The sequence below is a fragment of the Lutra lutra genome, chromosome 10, assembly GCF_902655055.1.
Source record: "Lutra lutra chromosome 10, mLutLut1.2, whole genome shotgun sequence".
NCBI lineage: Eukaryota > Metazoa > Chordata > Mammalia > Carnivora > Mustelidae > Lutra > Lutra lutra.
In genome coordinates, this window is record NC_062287.1 from 1,512,682 (window position 1) to 1,528,062 (window position 15,381).

General features: G+C 48.1%; 1 protein-coding gene across 3 annotated transcripts in view; it reads left to right on the plus strand.

Moving 5' to 3' along the window:
• The window catches only part of DYNC2H1 (dynein cytoplasmic 2 heavy chain 1), a 292,883-nt gene that overhangs the window by 247,703 nt on the left and 29,799 nt on the right, over positions 1–15,381 (plus strand). For all 3 annotated transcript variants that reach the window (XM_047692880.1, XM_047692881.1, XM_047692882.1), the window contains 2 exons: positions 11,427–11,536; positions 12,442–12,523. In XM_047692880.1, the coding sequence (XP_047548836.1) occupies positions 11,427–11,536; positions 12,442–12,523 (192 nt within the window). The remainder of the gene's footprint in view (positions 1–11,426; positions 11,537–12,441; positions 12,524–15,381) is intronic.

The following is a 15,381-nucleotide window of genomic DNA, read 5'->3' on the forward strand; positions in this document are numbered from 1 at the left end:
AGACCCCTCAGATTGTTTTTCAGAGCCCACAGTCTCTCATGGTTCACCTCCCCTTTGACCCACATGCTGGACTTCGCTGTTCTTAGCTCCAGGGACACTGCTGGCAGGAGTTTGTCCATTCCTCTGCTCTTCCTCTCCCCTCCCTTCCTGCTCTGTTGTGCCCGTCTACAAATGAGACCCCTTTAAAGGGGCCAAGACTTGTCAGAACATTTGTTTGGCTTCTAATATGACTAATCTCTGGGTTGTAGGATTATTGGAGAAAAAATTACTGGATCTGAAAATGACTTTAAAATCAGCAGGCAGAGAAGAACCAGTCAAGGACTCTGATTTGCTGTCTGTCTGTCCGCTGTGCCTAGGTGCACACATAAGCAATAAATGGCAGAAGATGGGAGCGGAGGAAGGAGGGAAGGAGGGTGGGGGAGGGAGGGAGGAAGGACACATAGTCCGTAAATAACTCAGGAAAACAGAAATGCTCCGAAGTCCTTGGTGTGTTCTGATTGCCTGGCTGTGATAATGTGTCAGTTCATGCATTTGTCAGTATTCCTCACTGTACTTTCTTATCAAAGGCAGGAACTCTGTTTACTAGCTGGAAATAGTAGCCTACACTACACTGTGTCATATATGTGCACATACACTTAATTAAGTGCATATGACAGTAAACGTGTGGATATTGCATTTAATATATAAGACAATTTTTCATGAATTATAATTTTCTGGCATGATCGTTTATACTAAGTGTGTTGAATACCCGTCATCACAGCTGAAAACTTTGCCACTGTCACTTTCACTGTGTAATTTCTTAAAACCTTTATAGTCATTTTGCCTGAATTGTCATGGTAAAACACCCTCCTGGCCCTTGACCTTAGCTTGTCTCCCGTCCTTTTAACCGGGGAATAGCAATATTTGTCATTTCAGCCACCACTTAGGAGCATGGTTTTTTTCACTTGTTCTGTTTTCCTATCTGAATGTGTGTGTGGTTATGAACGTACAGAGATGACTACCTTCCTGCTGTAACTTCTGGCATCTGGGACTCACACAGGTGCCGTCTCTATGTCCCGGGTGAGGGTCCAGAGCAGCTTGGAGCCGTGCGGATGGGGGGAGAGAGGGTGAGGACACACAGGCATTGTTGGTGCTGTGTGACAATGGCAGCTCGGGTGCTTGTGATGCTGGGACGCTGAGAGTGCCCTGGGCAGGTGTGCAGCCGCTGGAGCTCGTCTCCAGCTGTAGCTCACAACCCAGAGCGCATCGTTTGGAGGCGGGATGTAGAAGGAAAAGAGCACTGCTGGGGGTGTCCCCCACAGAGCCTGCTCGCTACAGGGTTCTGAGCAGATAAGTGGAGCCTGGCCCGGGTGAGGGTAATGTCCGTGCACTGATGCCTTGATTCCTTCATTCAGTCAAGGTACCGTGAGCAGCTGCTTGAAGCGGGGTGTGAGGGAAACGGTCAGGAAGCTGGTACAGTTCCTGCCTCACAGGTGTCATTTCCGACCTGAAGTTTCCACCGTGGTGTCCAGCCCTTCTCTGAGGTCGCTGTGCAGAGTGGTAAACAGACACGCTGTGTTCCAGGGAGCTGTCCTTGCAGTGTCTCAGAGAAGAGGGACAACAGAATCAGCAATGGTACACACCATGCAGGAAGTACGGTGCCCTGGAGCGAGCAGCAGGAGGTCCCCAGGGACAGGGAGCAGTGGAGCAACACCTGGCTGAGAGCACAGGAGAACTTAACCCACCACGGGGGAGAGGCCAGAGCGCGCCAGGCAAGGGGAGGGCGGGCAAGGGGAGGGCCGGCGTCCAGAGGAAGCCCGGGGCTTTCACATAGCTGCAAGCCTAGCACCGAGCACAGGGAGGAGAGGGGCGCAGAGAGTAGGCGGGAGGGGCAGGAAGGGTCAAGTCACAAGACCTTATTAAGGAACAACGGTTGATCCTTGGGAGCCTCTTGCAGAGCCCGAGGAAGGGAAACTAGATCATTTTAGAGGTGAAGATTGCATGTGGCATCTTAGTCCGCTGTGTGGCCTGGGGTTGAAGATTGAAAGCTGGTGATTTGTGGAGAGCTAGAGAGTCCCTAGGTCCCCAAGGAGTCTCCGCCGAAGAGTCTTCGGGGATCCTGGCATCCATTCTCTGGGCTCCTCTCAGCAAGATCTTCTAGAGCATGAACTGCCCCCACCCCCGTATTTCTTTCTTTTTTTTTTTTTTTTTTAAAGATTTTATTTATTTATTTGACAGAGAGAGATCACAAGCAGGCAGAGAGGCAGGCAGAGAGAGAGGAGGAAGCAGGCTCCCTGCTGAGCAGAGAGCCCGATGCGGGGCTCGATCCCAGGACCCTGAGATCATGACCTGAGCCAAAGGGAGCAGCTTAACCCACTGAGCCACCCAGGCGCCCCACCACCCCCGTATTTCTAATATAGCATACTGTCCGCTGAATGAACAGGCGAATGGACAAGATAGGTTATTTCCTGTGGGGATCCTGGAAGTATTTCTCTGGCTTCAGGTTTTTCTGCCTTTTCTTTGGAAATAACATCTTAGAGTTTCTTTGGCTCCTGATTTCCAGGCTTTGTTTCTTCTTGGCGTCCTGAATACCCCTGCAGTGTGTCTAGCCCGTATATTCCGAGTCTCCTGATGGTTGTTGCAAATTCCCAAATACTTTGGTGCCAGCATTTGCCTTTGTTTCTCCATCTTCCTATTCTCCACCTCCCGCAGCCGGATCCCTTGGCCGCACACCCGCAGTTCTGTTCCTTCCCAGCTCGTAAGCTGCTTCTGTCCCAGCAGCATGCACGGATCTTCGCCTCCGGGACCCGGTCGGGCTGGGGTGTGTCAGAGCAGTACTCTGACCATGTGGACGGACTCCTGCTGTGTCCACATCGTCCTTGTACTGCTGAGCAGACTCGGACTGCCGTGTGTCAGTGGCAGGCTCGCAGGCTCATTTTCTAGGCCTGAGTTTCTGCTTAGGTTCCATGTCCTGTTTTACAATTGATAGTGACTGCTTCAGCTCTGCCCGGGATGATGATGATGATGATGGTGGTGGCGGTGATTATCGTTCTGTCTAACTCAAGCCCCTGGCCGATATACTTGTATACGACCATATTTGGCCACCCTTCCTTCTTATGTTAAAATCTTGTTATTTATTTATATCAACCTTTAGCAACTTTGAAGGCTGGAGAGATCTGAACAGCAAACAGAAGTAGTGAACACCAGCGTTAGCACGTCATATGCTCCTTAAGGTCTCTCAGGAGGTAAAGATAACTAAACAAGCAACAGCAATCTAAACAACTCTCTCTCTTTAAGATTATTTATTTATTTATTAGAGAGAGAGAGCAAGTGGGGGAGGGACAGGGGAGACAGAGAAAGCATCTGCCGCAGACTCTGCACTGAGCGCAAAGCCGGACTCCTGCTCCACCCCACGGCAGGAGATCATGACCTGAGCTCAAACCTGCGGAGCCTCTAGACACCCCAAACAGCTATCCATCTAAACAACGAAACTCTGGGAGAAAATAGCAGATGTGGTGCCACCTAGAGTCTCTCCGTGTCTGCCCTCCCACCCCCCGGTCCCCACTCTGCCCAAATGGCTCCTCCTGCTACGGCCAGGGTTCATCGTGGACGAGGCCTGAAGTGGGCGCGGTACCAGATTGCCACGGCCCCCCTTCTGCCCTCAGTGCTGTTACGCTGGGTCCTCTCCTACCCTCCGCACCCGGCAGTGCCGGAAGCAGACCTTTCCCTCGCCTGGCTCTCAGTCCCTACACCTCCCTCCCTCTTGTTTTTCCTGAGATTCTTTTTAGATGTTGTGTTCTATCTTATGATCAGATAACATTCAGGCACGGTTTCTAGCGTGTCTGCTAAGATGCTTCTTGTGACCTTAGCCACACAGATTGCTTCTTCAATTTGTTACATTTTACTTCTCCTCTCCACTTGAAGAAGACTGAATGGTCACTGAAAACAATCTTGAGAGCCTCTAATTCTTACTCTTCCCTCTTTGACCTTGACTGTTCTCTAAGGACTCAGACCGGCATTTCTGGATCTAGACGTCTCATGACACCCTTTTTGGGTTCATCTAAGTAGCTCTTCTCATTTTCCTAGATGTAAAATCTGAGCTTCAGATTGTTTTTCTTATCAGTGTGCCACTTTATATATTCAGACTTTTTTTTAAAAAGATTTTATTTATTTATTTATTTGGCAGAGATCACAAGTAGGCAGAGAGGCAGGCAGAGAGAGAGGGGGAAACAGTCTCCCCGTCGAGCAGAGAGCCCGATGTGGGGCTCGATCCCAGGACCCTGAGATCCTGACCTGAGCCGAAGGCAGCGGCTTAACCCACTGAGCCACCCAGGCACTGCCAGACTTTTTAAAATGATCTCATGAAGGACAGAAAACAGATATTCGTAAGAACTGAGCTCATTCTGGAGACTAGGCCGTATATGCTGTACATGAGATCTGGTAATATTTACAGCACACGAGGTGGGTGTAATTTCCGTTTTTAAAGATGGGAGAAATGCAACCCCAATTTCAAGAATAGTTAAACCGTTTACAGGAATTACATGGTAAATGAGAGAACTCACACTCAACTGCCCTTTCTTTAAAAACATGCCAGTTTTTGATCATTCCATAAACTATCAGCAACATTTTAGAAAGATTTTCACTGTTCCCCTTGAAACGTTTTATGTTGGCCTCTCTCCATGCAGCCATTGCCGCAAAAGTCACTGACTCCTCCTTCCTTCCTGTGACAGAGGCTGAGAATCTCAGAATCACTGTTAACTCCGTCCTCTCTTCGTGTGTGTCCAGCCTGGCAGAAACATGATCTTACCTCTGCATTCGAGAACACTCCCGTGTACCACCTGACCTGCCACTGCCTTGACCAATGTCATTACCAGCGCAGCCGCCTCCTACCTGTGCTGCATCCCCCCGTGCCCCCCGGTCGGTTCTTGGCCAAGCAGCCTGGATGTTCTGGCTAAAGCATGAATGAGACGCTGTCCCTCCTCTCCTGGGGATATCCTTGTGACATCTTATCTCCAGAGTCACACAGTCCTTCCATCCACCGGCAGGTGAAGGTCACGCGTTTTCCCCGTCCAGTTTCCTCCTCTCTCCACTCCCTCCCGTCCCTTGCGCAGCCTCGCCGGCCTCGGGGCTGTCCAGTGAGCAGACCGGCCCCCAGGCTTTTATTCTTGCCGCTTCCTCCGCCCGAGCTGCTGCCCCAGATTCACACCGAGGGGATTTTCTGTCTCTGAGCTCTTTGCCCCACCGTCATCTCAGCGAGGCCTTCCTTGGCCATGCTGTTTCAGGTCGTAGCCCCCCTCCTTTCCTTCTTTATTTTCCTCTGGAGCCTACATCCCCAGCTAATGCTCTGTGCATTTCACTGAATTTTCTTTGGGTTCCCCCCCTGGAAGCTTCAGAAGGGCAGACATTTTTGTCTGTTTACTGCTCTATCCAAGCATGTGAGACAGGGGCTTGCACAGGTAGGTTTTCAGTATCTAATGTATAAATGAATGATTCGATCACGGTTAGGGTTATTCTCAAGGAAACGGACATGAATCTCTTTGACGTTTCCTTAACCATCGTGATTTACCTCCCAATATGTATTCTGTAGCATCTGTGACATGCTTATGAGATTTAATTTCTATTTAAGTCTGCCCAATAGATGTTACAGTTTAATTTTTTACTCTGTAATTTAACATTTGAAGATTTGCTTTATTTTCTCTTGAAACCCTAGTTGTTAAAAGCAGTCTTACTAAAAATATCTTTTTAATTTTTCATTTGTGTGCTGGGATATCTGACTCTACTTAGGAAAGTTCTGCAGTACTTTGCCTTCGTAGAAAAGTCTTTATTTTCCAACTCCTTTTAGTAACTCTCACAGTCCCTAGTATAGGGTTTTACACATAGTAGGCACACAGCAAAAGTATGCATAGGAAGGCATATCAACAGAATTGAAAAAGCAGTCTGTTTGCCATCTAAAACCTCTAACATCCCTATTTTTCTATACGGTACTTAGCCAGAAGACGTATGTGATGGATCTTTTTAATTCATATTCATTCATTCATTCATTCATTCACTCACTATTCATGGAGCTTCTGTTTTGTGCCACCTCTATTCTAAGTGCTGGAAGTACACAGTAATGAGGAAATCATGAATTCCTGCCAACCGGAATCTCTACATTTAGTGAAGGAAATAGATAACAAATAAATAGATTAATAGTGGAATTTCATGAAAAAAATACATCTTAGCCCAGATTCTGAGATTTATGATTAGCATATAGCCAAGCTTCAAACTGTTTTGTCACTATCATAAAATGAACTTAGGGTACATAACCGAAATATGACCCAGTAAAATAGAGCTGTTGCTATAGCAGTAGTATTACCGGATTTTAGGAGTTCTATTTTGTACAGGGACAGTACTTTCTCCACACTCTGAGCTAGTAAATTCTGCCAGTGGTCAGCTGTCTTGCACATTCGGAATACTAAGTGGTAGTCTGTGGTCTGTGATCATCTGCAGTTATGGGGAAGCGAGCCCATGAACTGCTTGCAGAAGATAAATCTCGGTTCTAGAAATGTGACAATATAGCAACATAATTGGCTTTCAAGATAACAAAATCTTCCCTGAATTTTTATCTGCGTCTCACTTTTGTCACATGCATACCAATTTGGGCGGCGACTGGCGCGGCATGATAAGAGGCTCCTCGCCGCGGAGGCCTGCGGAGACCGTGTCAGCAGACCCCCCAGGGCTCCCGCAGCATCAGCAGGCTCCACAGACAGGCCGTGGTCCCTGCAGGAGGCTCGCCTGTGGACGCCCGTGTATCAGCACTGCCTGCCCCTGTCAGGGTGTGGGCTTGTGAGCTCAGGAAGGACCCAGCTGCAGGGACCCTCTGTGTCCTGCAGCCGTGGTGTGGCCGCAGAAGGCCAGTGCGGGTGTCCTGGGTCTGGGGGACTCTGCCTCGGTCTGGGCTCTCCAAGGGAAGGGTCCAGCCCCCAGACAGAGGAGCGGCCTGAGCCCACGGACTGCCTCATCCTGTGCTTGGGGGTCTCCGTGGTCTCCCCTTTCCCAGGTGCTCCTTCTCATAGTCCCTACCCGGCTTCCTCCCTCGGGCCTGGGCATCTGCTCACATCCCCCATCTTCAGGGAGCAGCATCTGTAGGGGGTGTGGGGGACACCGCAATGCAAATGATATGATAATAAGATCCTGTCGGCCCTGGGGTCACCAGCCCCAGGGCTCCTTCCCTGTGCATGCTCCCAAAAGGGCCAGGTCCTGGGGCGAGCCTGCTGGTGAACCCCTAGGTGCGCCCTAAGCTGCCCCAGTGGCTGGTGTCCCTGCAGTTTCCTGGCCCAAGGGCCTCAGCTCTTCCCCTACTCCATCTGGCCACCTGCCACCTCTAGCAAACTTGTCCACGGTTTTCCTGCTGTAGTCAGAGCCTGTCCCAGGAGGTCGTGAACCATCCTGAGTCCCTGAAAGCCCTCGCCACGTGGTGGCATGGTCAGTGTAGCTGGAGCACGTGGTCCTGGTTCCCCTTACCTTCGGTTCTGTGCCTTCTGTCGTCAGAGCCCCGTGTCCTCAGCTCCTTGCACCCAGCCAGCTGCACCTGTGCACCCTGTGGAAGGGCTCTGGGCCGTGGGCTCATCTGACTGCGTTTGCAAAGAGCACAGAAGCGAGCCCTCAGAGAGGCTACCCAGCTGTCTGCACCCTGTACAAATAGCTCAGCAAAGTACTTTTCAGTAATATGTTTTCTAGGAAGAACCTTGAAAAGAAATTCCTCACCTTAAGTAAATCTCAAAAAACTCCTTTTTTACTAAATGTCCTAAAAATGATTACTAACCTAGATCTGCAATTTAAGCTTTTTTTAAACCTCTAATTTTTAAAATCTCAGTAAAGTTTTTTTCTATTTTTTTAATTTTATTTTTTCAGTGTTCCAAGATTCATTGTTTAGGCACCATACCCAGTGCTCCATGCAATAGTGCCCTCCTTAAAACCCACCACCAGGCTCACCTAACCCCTCACTCCCCTCCCCTCCAAAACCCTCAATTTGTTTCTCAGAGTCCACAGTCTCTCATGGTTCGTCTCCCCCTCCGATTTCCCCCAACTCACTTCTCCTTTCCATCTCCCAATGTCCTCCATGTTATTCCTTATGCTCCACAAGTAAGTGAAACCATATGATCATTGACTCTCTCTGCTTGACTTATTTCACTCAGCATCATCTCCTCCAGTCCCGTCCATGTTGCTACAAAAGTTGGGGATTCATCCTTTCTGATGGAGGCATAATACTCCATAGCGTATGTGGACCACATCTTCCTTATCCATTCATCTGTTGAAGGGCATCTTGGTTCTTTCCACAGTTGGGCAACCGTGGCCATTGCTGCTATGAACACTGGGGTACAGATGGCCCTTCTTTTCACTACATCTGTATCTTTGGGGCAAACTCCCAGTAGTGCAATTGCAGGGTCATAGGGTAGCTCTATTTTTAATTTCTTAAGGAATCTCCACAGTTTCCCAGAGAGGCTGCACCAACTTGCATTCCCACCAACAGTGTAAGAGGGTTCCCCTTTCTCCACATCCCCTCCAACACTTGTTGTTTCCTGTCTTGCTAATTTTGGCCATTCTAACTGGTGCACGGTGGTATCTCAATGTGGTTTTGATTTGAATCTCCCTAATGGCCAGTCATGATGAACATTTTTCCTCAACATCATTTGTTGAATAATTTTTCTGTTCCCCAGTGATCTGTGATACTGCCTATATAAAATATTGAATTCTTATATTTTTTCTCATTTTGATCACAGATGGAAATTCAGCTTCCTTTTGTATAGATCCATGATATATCTCATAAACATGTGTGAACACGTGAAGGGCAGTGGGGTTTTGCCTGTGGTGTATAACTGATGCTTTCCTGTTGCCCTTTGAGTTCATCTCAAACAGTTCATTATATGAATGTAATTTTGTTACAATAAGGATATAGATCTAATTCTATATTTAACTGGTTTCATTACTGATAGCTAATAGCTTTAGTCTCTGACTTTTATATCCTTAAAAATCTTAGTTTTGACTAATATGTAAATCAGTTGAAGGACATTTTTGAGTAATGTTTAAAAAGAAAAGGTACAGTTGTGTATTTATTTTCTGAACTCTAGCCTATATAAAAGTGATACCTCGTTGTATTCACGAATGAAAGGTAAGTTAACTAGATAAAAAGTTTTTCAGGGAAAAGCCTTTTCCTTCAAAATTCTGTCTATACTGGTTCATATAGGAATAGAACTCTCCTTCTTGCTTTGTTTGTTTGGTTTAAAACGAAGGATGCACCTGCCTTGATGGGTCGTGATCACCCAGGGTCCGCAGTTGACCCTCAGATCTGCTCCTGATGTGTGACCGTCTGCGGGTTTGGAAAAGTAGACGATGACACGCGCTCGTCATTACGGCAGCACACCCAGTACTTTCACTGCCCTCGAAACCCTCTGCGTTCCCCCCCCGGTACCCCTCACCCAGCCCGGCTAGTCACCGGTCTTCTTTCTGTCTCCAGAGTCTCGCCTTTGCGCTACCGCGGTCCTGTGGAACTGCCGCCTGTTCTCGCGGCTTCTCTGACTCGGCAGTGTGCATCGAAGGTCCCTCCCGTCCTTCGTGGCTGACAGCCGGTGCGTCAGTGCATTAGTCCAAGATGTCCTGAAGGACATCTTGGTCGCTTCCCGGTGTTGACAGTATGAAGAAAGCTGCTCTAAACAGGCTGAAATGTAATTTTTAAAAAATGTGCTTCACTGAGTTTTCTTCTGTAAAGTGTGCTGTTCAAAGACAATATACATATTAAAAGAATCTTTGTTATTTAGATTCTTTTATCAAATATGCCTTTGCTTTAGTCTGCCTTTAAGCCTAACAAAAAACGTTTATTCCCCGCCATGGACTAATAAAAACATTTGTATTATAGAAGCTTTTCCTTTTTCTTACTAATGTTATTAATTCACATTTTAAGTAAAAATCTGATTATTAGCCACACTTTAATTTTTAGTTAATTTGAACATATGCATATCTAATACAGGCAACAACTTTTGAAATTTTTGAATTAAAATTTAATTTTAAGAATTAATGATAGTATTAATTTGAAACACCTTTGCATTAAATATTACTTATAAAAGATCATGCAAGCATAATTTGTTAGCTTTGTCTAGCTAATGAAAGTAGAAGGCAGATAATGAAAACATTTCATAGGGAGTAAACCAAATAAACAATAATTTAAACATCCTTAAAATAGGTAATATCCAAGAAGAAATAATTATAGTTTGCTAAAGAGCTCTTTTTAGGTTGTTTCTGCTTTATAAGTAAGCGTGTGATGAACTGGTGTAGGGCCGCAGGAAGGTTTTGCTGCACGCAGGAGGAGGTCAGAGGCACTGGACATTCACACAAACACAGGAGCTGTGGAGCGGCTTCTCCGCACCTGGCTGACAAGTGTACATCCTTGGGGGACGGGGTGTTGCAGCACAGGATGCACAGCTCCTCCGTACGGGAGTGAGTAATCACCGTGTTTCCCAGCCTTCATAATCATACAAAGTGAATGACTGAGTAGATGACCGCTGTGTGGGGTGGTACCAGCTGATGTCACCGTGCTACCGCATCTGTGCTGGAGCTGGGCTGACAGACAGATGGACTGGCCCAGATGGACATGGGAATCACCAGTAAGTTACCTTTCTCATAAGGCGCCTCAGCACCTGCCCGGTGGATTGCACAGAAACCATCGCATGGGGCTGTTTCAGTCGGCCTCCAGCTCTCCGTGTCCTGGGCGGCGAGAGGTGTAGGATGCTTGGGGCTCGGTGGTGTGGGGAGCACAGGGTCGGCTAACATGCAGGAAGCCCGTCGATAGTGTGAGACACCTAGGACATGCTTGGGGACGATGTGTGTTTCTCCAGGGGACATAGCGGGTTTATAAAATGCCAGATAAGAAGAAGAGACTGAGCAGAAACACCTTTTACCAAAGAACCCGTTCTTGTTGGACGTGACCCTCCTCTGCAATGCTTGGCTCAGAAAGGTGGCAAATCTGCAGGCAGGTCTGGATCGGGGCCCATTCAGTTCGCAGGACCAGGACTCGGGGGCCCTGGGGTTCTGCGCTCGGACCCCACTCTCAGGTCAGCTTCTGAGCACACTCCCGAACCGCGGCTCATCAAAAGAAGCGCCGGCCCCGGCGGAAATGCTGATTGTGAGATGATTTTTCTAATTTTACGCTTTTTATTTGGAGTAGAATTTTACCAGCAAAGGATTGTGCAAGGAAGCTTTTTTACGGTGGATGGATATTATGTCAAAAACAAATTACGGTAGACTCACGACGTAAAGCAGAATCTCTTTTTTCCAGGCACTGTTTCGGAGCAGCTGGGAATGGTGTAACTTCGTCATTGAACATGACTTCTACATAATAGTTCTTTAACAGATTTGTCTTCCACGTTTACGAAGTTTTTAAATAAGTGTGTGTCTTATTCTTTCCCCGCTAGAGCTGGGTAGAGAGGGCTGAGAAGCAGGCTCTTCTCTCTGACACACTCGACCTGTCAGAGCTCTTCCACCCAGACACGTTTCTCAACGCCCTTCGCCAGGAGACGGCAAGGTGAGCCGAACTCTTGACGCATCTGTCTCTCCGCTTCCTGTGCCTGTGATCACGTTCCCATCGTTGTTCAGAAATAAACTTACTATTAAATCAAGGGAGTTATTTCCTAGTACTTGACATTTCTTAACAGGGAACTTTTAGTTTGAAAAATATTGCTTAGAATTATGATATTTTTATTAGAATTGAAAAGGTGAAATTTAATAATTAAATTGTCGGCGATTGACCTGGATGAGCTGTGTCCGACAGGGTGGGTGGAGGAGCTACTCATAGGTGAAGGGGCCAACGGGAAAGAACAGTACGCGTGGGGTTTCTCAGTCTCGCCAGCCACGGTGCGTCTCCCCGTGGCGACCACTGGGCCCCGTGCAGAAGCATTTTAATTTTTGCAGACCCCTCTCTTAGACATGCTGGCCAGGCTTACTGGTGGGGAGCAGGGTTTGATAGTTAAGATCAAGCTCTTTTTTTTAGGACACACTCGGATAATCGTATCATATAGACTGATTTTTTAAATAAATTAGAATGGACTAAAAGGTACTTGGAAAAGTAAACAGAACCAGATTTAGTTCTGTGTTGATTCGGGGGGGTTTCCGTGTGTAGTGCCTGGGGGTCATTTCATGTGTCCATGTTTCGGTTCAACTAATAAGCACGATGGCACACTTCCCACGTGGTGGTCCGACGGGAGGCGGAGGATGGAGCGGCGAAGCCCTGTGTGCCTTAGCGGCAGGGGATCCTGTAGGCCGTTCCTTTACAGATGTGGCGTGAGGTCTAAGACCCTGCGTCATTTAGGAAATCTGCTTCCATGCACATTGTAAATATTTCAGTTGTAAACGAAGAGGAAAATGTCAGCCTTACTGTCTGTATTTCATTTCCTGAGATGCTTTCTGACATTGGCTGCTTCCATGTTACAGGGCGATGGGCTGCTCCATGGACAGCCTTAAGTTCGTAGCCTCGTGGAAGGGTCGGCTGAGAGAGGCAAAGCTGCAGATTAAGGTAGGGGTAATTCTGATGCTTATCCAGGCCTAAAAGTAATAATATTGCCAACTTGATAACAACTCTGAAACTCCCGTCGCTGACTTGCTTATCTTAATGGAAGATTAGCCGAAATATCGTATCTCCTATGTGAAAAGTCAAAGTCAAGACTTAGGATGAAGCAGCTTGGACAAAACAAAAATTGTTTCCACTCTAAAAATAAGACTGTTAGGGACACAATGTATTGAAAAATTTAGTTTTTGGTAAAAAATGATATAAATCTTGAAGTTCGGTTAGGTTTCTTGCTCTAAAATTCAATTCAATAAATATTAACTGTACAATAAGGCAAGTATAAAGTTTAGTTTATGGAAAATAGACCCAAGTCTTGTCCTTATGGAGGTTATAGTTTGTGAGTATATTAGTTTGGTGTAAAATTCAAGCCATCTGTGTTTTTTTTTTTTTTTTTAAGATTTCATTTATTTATTTGACAGAGAGAGATCACAAGCAGGCAGAGAGAGATGGGGAAGCAGGCTCCCCACTGAGCAGAGAGCCCGACGCGGGGCTCGATCCCAGGACCCTGAGATCATGACCTGAGCCGAAGGCAGACCCTTCACTGACTGAGCCACCCAGGTGCCCCCCCCAGCCCTCTGTGTTTAAAAAGAAAGTAACTCAAGCCATGTTTTGTGGCATAAATTTTCTCTGGTGGCTTTCTTGTTAAAACCCCATTGCTTTTAGAGGGGAAAATGGGTCAGGAGAGACTATGGAGTCCTGGAAACAAAGGGAAGGTTTGGAGGGGAGGGGGTAGTCAGGGGAGATGAGTGAGCCTGGTGATGGGCAGTCAGGAGGGCACGTACTGTATGGAGAACCGGGCGTTGTCGTAAACAGTGAGTCTTGGGACACAACATCAAACACTAATGATGTACTGTATGGTGACTAACACGCCACAATGAAAGAATCCATTACTTTTAAAATAATAAGTAACTATAGGAACGTACTCATGCACATGTTAATAACAAAACTAGTTCACAGTCTGCAGTGGCAATGTCTCCCAGCGACGGCAGCCTTGGTGTGCAGCCCCTCGCCTTCCAGCCGTTCCTCCCCATCCGCACGTGGGGGCCACCTCCCCACCTACGGCCCGCTGCCCTGACATGGCGCGTGGGGCCGGTGGCTGGTGTGTCAGAGGCCCGAAGACGGTTCCCAACTCGCGTCCCCACGACTCACATGCATTCAGTCTTAAGTCAACCAAATGTACGACCCCACTTCTTTCTCTTAGGCAGCCCGGGGCAAGTGGCTTTTCACAGGTTCTGTTTACATAGTTGTGCTTCCTGGGTGCACGGTTTTCACTTCCCTAGTGCTCTGTGGCGTACTGTAGAGTCTGTTTGTTATGTTTACTTGTTGTCCATCCTAGTCCACTGGAACAAAAGCCCCGTGACACTAGTCATTGTTCGCGTGGTTTGTATCCCACATACGTCGAGCCACGGCTGTTACATGGTGGGCGCTCACTCGAGCCCTCGTTGGGCAGTGGAGTTGGGCCTTTTGTAGGACAGGCCCTGTGGTGGGGTTGTAGCGTCTGCAGTGGCTTTCTGGTGTGCCAGAGATCTATTCATCAGTGACAAGCTGGATCTTTCTCTTTTGGCTCTCTAGAGCTGGCTATACAATTCTCCCCCAGAGCTGAAGAAATCAGAAGGATTTTCTTTCATCCCATTGTGTTTCATTTTAATCTGAGCCTCTAACCCATGAGAATGACCTTCTCTATCGCTGCTGGTCTGATACTCTGGCCCAGCTGTCTGGGACAGGGAGGGCAGGACTGTCATCCAGGAGCCGTGCCCCTGAGCAGGCTGTGTGGTCTCTGGCTGCTGTGAGCCCCACAGATGGTACGGGCCATCATTCTTCAGATGTCCACTGGTATAAACAGCAAGGGAAATGGGTTACATTCGGAGTCAGAGTGTGTTAGTATTTCTGGAACCATGTGGCCTCTGCTCTTACAACATAGGAGTAAAAGTATCTACAACCAGAAAACCCCAAGCTTCTATGTTATGTTTTGTAGATTGGAGGGGAAAGGCGGACAGTTAGTAAAACAATATTCTAATCTTAGTTCTCCAAAAAAGAACCACATGACTTCGAGCAATTAATTCATGGAGTCATCTGAGTCCTTGTCATCTCATTTGTCAATGGGTTTAGTAATGTTTCCTGGAAGACTGAAAACTCAGGTGTGTGGGAGGGTGTGCGTTTGTCTCTAGGTCTCTTTCAACCTCCTGCGCCTTAGGCCGAGTCAGCCACGGACGTGTTCAGGCAAGGCTGTAGTTCCCCTCACCGGTCAGTGTCCCCGGCCCTCCAGACCTGCTTAAGAGAACACCTGTGTCTGTTGATCCCCAGTCCCTGGACCGTGTTCCTCTAGGGTGTCCTCGCTATTGCTACTGACCTGCCATGGCCCAGCAGGGCTGTGAGGCGCAGGGCTGGGTCTGCCGGCGACAGGCTGCCCACGTGTCCCCGCTTGGAGCTGGCCCGTGGCAGGGAGGGGACCTCCCCGGCAGCTCCGGAGCCCCCCGCTGTCCCCCTTACCACTGAGGCCACCACACCCCAAAGGGCAAAAGAGGAGGCCTCGGCCCGGTCGGGTCATTGTGTTTCCCGTGCCGCGGGGCTGCTTGGGAAGGCCGGGCCGCCTAGTGTGCCCGCAAGCCGCGCTTCCTGTGGGGGCTGGGGGAGCTCTCGTCTGCCTCGGGCTATGTCTCGGGGCTTGTGTTCTGCGCCTGTTGGGCTGCCTCTTTGGCTGGGTGCTCGGCTCAGTGCCCCGCTGAGGAGGAGTAAAGCCTGCCAGATTGTTGATTTGAGCAGCAGGAATCCGTCAGCCTGGAGACTGGTGAGGTCCTCCAAGCTGT